Genomic DNA, 9,828 nt, shown 5'->3' on the forward strand with positions numbered 1-9,828 from the left:
AGTGAACACACCCACTCACTCACACATCACCATCATCTTTAGAGACAGCAGAGCTCATTCACTGCATTGTGTCATTCCGAAAAGCCTGAGTTGTGTCACTAAACATCTGTATTATCTAATATAGGAGATCACAAAGAACTGCGACAGTTCAGACACTTCTCTAAATGAAATAATGGGGATGCCCTTATTGTGAGCTGCGCATCACTGACAGGTTTTCTCAGAATTAGGTTCACTTTTATTCATTCATTAAAAATATAGCCCATATTTACATCATGTATGTAAAATAACTGTATAGACTATGTATACATTGGATTTGATTGTACTAATTCTTGAGAATGAACAAAATGAACAGCAGCACTGAAGAAAAACAAACATTTATAAATTATTGTATTATAAACAATATAAATATAGGCAAATTCAACATTCAATTTAATATGGATTAATTACCTGGTTTATGCTGGTCCTTTGCTGGTTTATGCTAGTCCTTAGCTGGTCATGTGCTGGTCAAGGACGAGCATAACCAGCTAAGGACCAGCTTAAACCAGCAAATGATGACCATCTTAAACCAGCATTAAAACCTACCTAACCAGCATCCCAGCAAAAAAAACGTACCTAACCAGCATATGCTGTTTTGTGCATTACAGTAGCCATTTGGTTTTAGTCCTGATAGCTATTAATAGACGCTTACTTTAAATGAATGGCACTATCAAGAAGTTGATGTGGGTGATGGATTCTCATGGTTATTGTGTGTCAGAGAAGCATTAGGTACTTTCCTGCTAATGAAATGAATATTCAGTTATCTGTTGGAAAACTCCAAATGATGTTACTCACACTTAGCCTACAGGAGCTACAGCAGTGAAACCGAATGGAAAGATATTAATCACTAGCTTGGTCTCGGTTGTCTGTTGTCTCCCTCTCGTGGTCAGATATCTGTAGTGTTCTTGTAGGCCATCACCACAAGCTCTGAATGTCCTGAAGTGGATGTACAGTCGTGGCCAAAAGTTTTGAGAATGACACAAATATTAGTTTTCACAAAGTTTGCTGCTCAACTGCTTTTAGATCTTTGTTGCAGTTGTTTCTGTGATGTACTGAAATATAATTACAAGCACTTCATACGTTTCAAAGGCTTTTATCGACAATTACATGACATTTATGCAAAGAGTCAGTGTTTGCAGTGTTGGCCCTTCTTTTTCAGGACCTCTGCAATTTGACTGGGCATGCTCTCAATCAACTTCTGGGCCAAATCCTGACTGATAGCAACCCATTCTTTCATAATCACTTCTTGGAGTTTGTCAGAATTAGTGGGTTTTTGTTTGTCCACCCGCCTCTTGAGGATTGACCACAAGTTCTCAATGGGATTAAGATCTGGGGAGTTTCCAGGCCATGGACCCAAAATGTCAACGTTTTGGTCCCCGAGCCACTAAGTTATCACTTTTGCCTTATGGCACGGTGCTCCATCGTGCTGGAAAATGCATTGTTCTTCACCAAACTGTTGTTGGATTGTTGGAAGAAGTTGCTGTTGGAGGGTGTTTTGGTACCATTCTTTATTCATGGCTGTGTTTTTGGGCAAAATTGTGAGTGAGCCCACTCCCTTGGATGAGAAGCAACCCCACACATGAATGGTCTCAGGATGCTTTACTGTTGGCATGACACAGGACTGATGGTAGCCCTCACCTTTTCTTCTCCGGACAAGCCTTTTTCCAGATGCCCCAAACAATCGGAAAGAGGCTTCATCGGAGAATATGACTTTGCCCCAGTCCTCAGCAGTCCATTCGCCATACTTTTTGCAGAAGATCAATCTGTCCCTGATGTTTTGTTTTTTTTTGGAGAGAAGTGGCTTCTTTGCTGCCCTTCTTGACACCAGGCCATCTTCCAAAAGTCTTGGCCTCACTGTGCGTGCAGATGCGCTCACACCTGCCTGCTGCCATTCCTGAGCAAGCTCTGCACTGGTGGCACTCCGATCCCGCAGCTGAATCCTCTTTAGGAGACGATCCTGGCGCTTGCTGGACTTTCTTGGACGCCCCCGAAGCCTTCTTAACAATGCAGTGGAAAGTTTTTTTTTTCGGGATTAAGTTAATTTTCATGGCAAAGAAGGACTATGCAATTCATCTGATCACTCTTCATAACATTCTGGAGTATATGCAAATTGCTATTATAAAAACTTAAGCAGCAACTTTTCCAATTTCCAATATTTATGTAATTCTCAAAACTTTTGGCCACGACTGTATTGTATTATGTTATCCACCTTGTTTTTTCTGTAACTGTAAGAGTTGGCGTGGCCATTTGTAAATTTTATGTGCAAGGCTTCCGGTCTCATCCGCTTCCATCTATATTTGGCTGTACAAAACAACTCATTTTGCTGCTTGTTATGAATGCATTACTTTTAAATTGACAAGAACATATCTGAGTTACTTTTTCAAATAAGTAACGCCAGTTATTTTTCCCCTCCATTTATTAATTAAAAGCTGTCCCCATGTTACGAGAAATCATGAGTAAGATGTTACTTTAGTTGTAGAATAAATGTCACACACTTAAAAAAACAGATACAGTAAACCTCAAAATTAATAAAAACGCAAACCTGCAATAATTAAATGTTAAATAATACAAATATCCTTTATGTATTTAATTCCATTTTATTAACCGATGCCTTTGCTGCCGACCTTCGATGATCCAATTCATTCATGCTAATAAGCAAAAATGACTTAAGATAATCTAACATTTGTTTTCTTTTTTTTATTGCTGAAGAGAGATTTTTTCTTCTGCGGTCTACTGTACAGACGTGATTTACTTTTCTCTAAGCCTGAGGCTTTTGGTGTAGAAAGGCTTTTACATTTGCCAAAAATAGAACTTTTTATATTAAAAACAAACAAGCAAGCCCTGCCCAGATTTAAAAAGTAACGTAATGCGTTACTTTCCGTAAGAAGTAACTAAGTAACGTAATTAGTTACTTTTTTAGGGAGTAACTCAATATTGTAATGCATTACTTTTAAAAGTAACTTTTTAAACATTATTTTAATATATTATCTTATTTATAAACTATAACTATAATACATTTTTACCATTTACTGCACTTTGTTAAGCTTATCTCACTATTTCCCTACAGCAGGTTATGAACTGAGAGTCTCACACATTGACAGAAAACAGCTTACTCTGGGGGAAAAAAAGCTAAAACCAGCCTAGGCTGGTTGGCTGGTCTTAGCTGGTTTCTCCCAGCCTGGCCAAGCTGGTTTAGCTGGTTGTTCCAGCTAGTATCCCAGCCTGACCAGCTAAGGAAGTGGTCAAAACCCCTCTAAAACCATCCTGCTGACCAGCTATGAGACAAACTCATTTCAAACTCTTTTTTAGCAAAAAAAAAAAAAAATGCTAAAACCAGCCTAAGCTGGTTGGCTGGTTTTAGCAGTTTTTTTTTTTCCAGCAGGGTTCCACACTGAAAAATAAGATGGATAAATGTGTAAAGAAGTTGGGTTTTGTATTGTATGGAAACTCGTTTCCCCCACATAATTAAAAATGGTGACTTTCTGAGTTTGTCTCAAAATAGTTTATTTTTTGTCTCAGAAGAATAAAAAAAAATTGTAAGCTTATACAGTGTTGGAGGTAACACATTACAAGTAACGAGTTACATAATCAGATTTTTTCAAATAGCTAGTAATGTAACACATTAATTTTGAATTTACAAGAAAATATCTTGTTACATTTTCAAAACAGTGATGCCAGTTACTTTGTTTTCCCATTTACTGATGACAAGTCTCTTGTCCCCTTGTTGAAAGAAATGGGGAGTAAGTACAGAGGTGTTGTGTGTGCTAAGTAAAAATGATGTTACATGTGAACACACATTAATTAAACTTATAGCAAAAAACAGATTCAGTGTTCCTCAAAATGAAGAAAAACTGTAAAATGAAAAACTCAAAATAGGCTCAGACATAAACCTGCAATAATTAAATGTTAAATAACACAAATAAAATATAATGTATTTAATCCCATTTTATTAACCACTGTCTTTGCTGCTGACCTTCGATGATCCAATTCAACCACACTAATAAGCAGAAATTACTTTAGATAAATTGTTGTGCTTTATTTATTTTTTTATTGCTAAGGAGTGTTGAACTTTCTTCTCCCGTGTTCATAAATTTACTTTTCCTTCAACCTGAGGCTTTTTTATTTCACTTTTGGTGTAAAAGGGCTTTTACATTTGCCAAAAATAGAACTTTTTAAATGAAACACAAACAAGCAAGCGCTGGCCAGATTTATAAAGTAACACAAAAATAATGTAACACATTACTTTCCATAAAAAGTAACTAAGTAATGTAATTAGTTGCTTTTTTAGGGAGTAATGCAATATTGTAATGCATTACTTTTATTGTTGTGCCACGCAATTCAGAATTTTCCCCTCCATCTCGCAATTTTTTCCAGCTACAGAATAAAAAATAGAAATGTAATTGTGACTTTTTATCTTACAATTCTGACTTTTCTTCGATGTCGAAATTATTTCCCCCCCTAAAAATTGCAAGAAAAACAGTCCGAATTGTGAGATAAAAAGTTCTAATTATCTTCTTTTTTTATTCCTTGGGCTTTTATGGTCAGGTGTGTTTGATTAGGGTTGGAGCTAAACTCTGCAGGAAAATGGACCTCGAGGGCCAGAGTTGAGAACTCCTGGGTTACAGTATGTATTACCCCCGCCCCCCCCCCCCCCCCACACACACACACACACACACAAACACGTGATGGTATGATCGAGGAGCTGTCAAAGGACACCAAGCTTTCGCTTTCAACCGCTAGTTATGATTACATGACAAACTCTCACTGTATCGACTACGTTTAAACTGTATGCTGAGGATTTCTAGGAAACTACTGATCTATTTATCCAGCGGAGCTGCGCACAAACCGATCAGGAGATCAGCGATGGAGGATGGCGCGCAGCCGGTGTTCACGTTCGGGATCATCGCGGACATACAGTACGCAGATATAGAGGACGGTTTAAACTTTTTAAAAACGCGTAAACGCTTCTACAGGAACGGCGTTCAGCTGCTGCGCAACGCGACGCGCCGCTGGGAAGAGCAGCGCGTCAGGTGCGTCCTTCAGCTGGGAGACATTATTGATGGGTTTAATAAGAGTCGCGACGCTTCACAACAGGCTCTAGACACGGTTATCAGGGAGTTTGAAAAGAGCTCCGCGGATGTGCATCACGTATGGGGGAATCACGAGTTTTACAACTTCTGCAGGGAAACTCTACTCGCTTCCCCTCTCAACAGCGCGGCGAGGGCCGGAAGCGGAAGTGACCTCATAGCCGACGACATTTACGCATATGAGTTCAGCCCCGCCCCAGGGTTTCGGTTCGTGCTGCTGGACTCGTACGATGTCAGCTTGATCGGGAGAGAGGAGAACAGCGAGAAATACAAAAGATCAGTCAAACTCCTGCAGGAACACAATAACAACCCGGATCTCAACCACCCGCCAGGTGCTGCAGCCAAACCTGTGTGTGATTAGTGACAGTCAACCTAGAAAATGAAACAAATAACAAACAAACAAAGAAGAACAGTTAAAATATGATGTATATTTAAAAAAAATGTTAAAACAAAAACAAAAAACTGCTGTGCTCTGAAAAGATTTTGAAAAGATTCTGTTTAGATAAAAAATCTAAACAGACAAGTAACAGCAACATATTAATAAAAAGATAGGGTTTATTATATACAGTCAGGTCTATAAATATTGGGACATCGACACAATTCTAACAATTTTGGCTCTATACAGCACCACAATGGATTTGAAATGAAACGAACAAGATGCGCTTTAACTGCAGACTGACAGCTTTAATTTGAAATGTATTTATTTGCTGAAGATAAAACTGAAGGGAAAATGCCCCAAGAACAAGCAGGAACTGAAGACAGTTGCAGTAGAGGCCTGACAGAGCATCACCAGGGATGAAACCCAGCGTCTGGTGATGTCTATGCGTTCCAGAATTCAGGCTGTGATTGACTGCAAAGGATTTGCAACCAAGTATTAAAAAAGTGAAAGTTTGATTTATGATTATTATTCTGTCCCATTACTTTTGGTCCCTTAACAAGTGGGAGGCACATATGCAAACTGTTGTAATTCCTACACCGTTCACCTGATTTGGATGTAAATACCCTCAAATTAAAGCTGACAGTTTGTTAGAATTGTGTCGATGTCCCAATATTTATGGACCTGACTGTATATAATAAACCCTATCTTTTTCAAATCCATTGTGGTGGTGTATAGAGCCAAAAATGTTAGAATTGTGTCAATGTCCCGGAAATGTATGTCTTGGAGATTGTCTCCTAGTCGCCTCAAATATATAGACAATTCTTTAAAACTAAAATAATCTTGTTCTTTTACCATTCCATCATTTGCTCACCAATGGATTCTCTGCAGTGAATGGGTGCCGTCATAATCAGAAAATATTATAGATTACAAGAAGCATTATTATGGATTATGGACTTGTATTTGATCTAAAAAATGTCCTAAAGGAGTAGTTCACTTTCCTAACAAAAATTTACAGATAATGTACTCACCCCCTTGTCATCCAAGATGTTCATGTTTTTCTTTCCTCAGTCGTAAAGAAATTATGTTTTTTTCGAGTAAAACATCTCAGGATTTCTTTCTGTATAATGGACTTCTATGGTGCCCATGAGTGTGTACTTCCAAAATGCAGTTTAAATACAGCTTCAAACGGCTCTAAATGATCACAGCTGAGGGTCTTATCTAGCAAAACGATGGTTTATTTTCTAAAAAATAAAAATAAAAATACAATTTATATACTTTTTAACCACAAATGCTTGTCTTGTCTAGCTTGGCAAGATGAGTGTTTGAGATTAAAAATTATATAAGTAAATAACCAATTGTTTCGCTAGATAAAATCCTCATCTGGGATCATTTAGAGCCCTTTGAAAGCTGCATTTAAACTGCATTTTGGAAGTTCATGGGAACAATAGAAGTACATTATATGGAGAGAAATCCTGAAATGTTTTCCTCCAAAAACACCATTTCTTTACGACTGAAGAAAGAAAGACATGAACATCTTGGATGACAAGGGGGTGAGTACATTATCTGTAAATTTTTGTTATGAAAGTGAACTACTCCTGTTTTTATCAGCTGTTTGGACTCTCATTCTGCGGCTCCCATTCACTGCATAGGATCCATTTCTGAGCAAGTGGTATAATGCTGGATATGGATTCCAGAAATTATGTCTGAACAAGACAACAGTCAACTCAGACATGTCAGTCTTACAAAAAAGGCTGTTTGGAGCAGGTCAACATGCAGTTTTATCATGTTCACTTTATATAATAGTCATGGTGAAACATTTCAGTATGCAAACAAACAACTAGTGCTGTTGAGGTGAATTAAAGCCGGTTAAACACTTGAAAACTGAGTGCAGCATGTTTATGTGCTTTCTTACAGTGGTTTATGGCTTGGAACAAAGGTTTGTGAAATTTAATGGCGGATTCAGCCGAGAGCAGCTGCTGTGGTTCGATGAAGTCTTGACTCTTGCTGACCAGAAACAAGAGAGAGTAACCGTCTTTAGTAAGTATATACGCTTTTACACTCTTCTCATGACTTTATAGTACTTAGAAACTTTACTAGTCAAAAGTTTGCACAATATCATGATTTTTTAAAATGTTTAAATGAAATATCTTCTGCTCACCAAAGCTGCATTTATTTGATTAAAAATACAAATTTTTTTTGGAAACTTTAAGATTTTAGAAATGCAGAAATCAGCACATTAGTATGATTTCTGAAGGATCATGTAACACTGAAGTCTGAGGTAATGATGCTACTTTGATCACAGCAATAAATTACATATTACAATATATTTACAAAGAAAACGTATTTTATATTGCAATAATATTTAATCATTTTATTGTATTTTTGCTCAAATACAGCCTTGGTGAGCAGATAAGACTTGAAGGAGTAGTTCACTTTCAGAACAAAAATTTGCAGATAATGTACTCACCCCCTTGTCATCCAAGATGTTCATGTCTTTCTTTCTTCAGTCGTAAAGAAATTATGTTTTTTGAGGAAAACATTTCAGGACTTCTCTCCATATAATGGATTTCTATGGTGTCCCTGAGTTTCAACTTCCAAAATGCAGTTTAAATGCAGCTTCAAAGGGCTCTAAACGATCCCAGCCGAGGAAAAAGGGTCTTATCTAGCAAAATGGATGGTTATTTTCTAAAAACATTAACAATTTATATACTTTTTAATCTCTACACAGAGTACACACAGAGCTAGTCAAGATGAGCATTTGAGGTTAAAAATATAAATTGTCTTTTTTTTTTTTAAATAACCGATCGTTTTGCTAGATAAGACCCTTCTTTCCTCTGCTGTGATCATTTGGAGCCATTTGAAGCTGCATTTTGCAAGTTCAAACTTGGGAGCACCATAGAAGTCCATTATATGGAGAGAAATCCTGAAATGTTTTCCTCAAAAAAACATAATTTCTTTACGACTGAAGAAAGAAAGAAAGAAAGAAAGACATGAACATCTTGGATGACATCGGGGTAAGTACATTATCTGTACAATTTTGTTCTGAAAGTGAACTCCTTTAAAACATTCAAAAACATTTAAATCAAATGATTCCAACTACTGTATGTTGTGTATTTGTGCAGGTCATCTTCCTGTTCACCCGAACGCCACAGACCCCATCTGTCTGGCGTGGAACTATGAGGCTGTGCTGTCCATGTTGTGCTCTCATAAGAGCGTGGTTTGCTTCATGGCGGGACACGATCATGATGGAGGATATCATATTGATGAGTCTGGCGTTCACCACATCACACTGGAGGGAGTGATTGAAACATGTCCAGATAGTAATGCCTTCGGGACAGTTTATGTCTATGAGGACCAGATGGTTCTAAAGGGTAATGGAAGGATATCAGACAAGGTTCTGAAGTATCCGAGTGGAAAGCATTTATGAACTGACAGGAGAGAAGATTAGTGTTAATGAGGAATGGTGGAATGGAAAATAATAAACAAACCCCTTTCTGTATGATCATCTCAGTTTCTGCTTCCATTAAGTTTAAAATATGATTTTTGTTAACTTAATCAGATGTGTTCATGTATATACAAGCTGGGATTTTAATAAAAGTTGGCCATCTATGCAGTGGAGAGACAAAACAGGGCCATAGCGGAAAAAAGTGAGGAAAACTACAGCACCCATAATGCATTGGGCTCAACCAGACGATCTGTAAGCGGGATACAAAAATGCGGAAGTATACGATCTGTAGTTTTCACAAAAGTCCTGGAGCTGTTTTTCAGCAGACGTTTGCTGATAAATAAATGGGAATATAGCACCAACATTTTTCATAAAGTACGTACAATTAAAATAAATAAATAAACCGGAATATCTTGGCTCAGGTGACACAGAAAAATACTTAGTATTAGAAACGTGCGATAATAAAAATGAAATACACAATGAATACATTTACATTGTATATTGACTATATGAAGAGGAAATAAATAGAAAATCAAAATTTTAATTAATTATATAAAGATTTCATCAACGATAATGTAAGTATAAAACTAAATGTGTTTAATTTTAGTTCATAAATATTAAATGAATATAAATAAATCATTACATTTTATTCTATTATGAAATCACACACACACACACACACACATACTGTGTATATAATGAAAAAAAAGTTATATATCTATACTTATAAATATAATTTTAGATTTTCAGAGCAACAGAACACAAAACAACAAAAATGAGGAAAATAATAATAACAATGTTCAAAAATAAAATATGCAATCAATAAAACAGGTTTTTACATTGCATATATAAAGAGGAAATCAATATAATTTATATAAATA

General features: G+C 36.7%; 1 protein-coding gene across 1 annotated transcript; it reads left to right on the plus strand.

The window, feature by feature from the left end:
* The first annotated feature begins 4,724 nt into the window (after positions 1-4,724).
* Positions 4,725-9,007, plus strand: adprm (ADP-ribose/CDP-alcohol diphosphatase, manganese-dependent). Its single transcript, XM_073828628.1, has 3 exons — positions 4,725-5,455; positions 7,417-7,539; positions 8,625-9,007. Exons 1-3 carry the CDS (start codon positions 4,825-4,827, stop codon positions 8,927-8,929), a joined length of 1,059 nt encoding a protein of 352 aa, XP_073684729.1. The 5' UTR covers positions 4,725-4,824; the 3' UTR covers positions 8,930-9,007.
* The last annotated feature ends 821 nt before the right edge of the window (positions 9,008-9,828 follow it).

This window comes from Garra rufa, chromosome 22 (assembly GCF_049309525.1).
Source record: "Garra rufa chromosome 22, GarRuf1.0, whole genome shotgun sequence".
In the NCBI taxonomy this organism is placed as follows: Eukaryota; Metazoa; Chordata; class Actinopteri; order Cypriniformes; family Cyprinidae; genus Garra; species Garra rufa.

Excerpts from the sequence above, each read along its gene's own strand:
- adprm (XM_073828628.1), top strand. The coding sequence starts at position 4,825 with ATGCTGAGGATTTCTAGGAAACTACTGATCTATTTATCCAGCGGAGCT. Across the intron at positions 5,456-7,416 it reads GGATCTCAACCACCCGCCAG|TGGTTTATGGCTTGGAACAA; the intron begins GTGCTGCAGCCA and ends GCTTTCTTACAG. Across the intron at positions 7,540-8,624 it reads AGAGAGAGTAACCGTCTTTA|GTCATCTTCCTGTTCACCCG; the intron begins GTAAGTATATAC and ends GTATTTGTGCAG.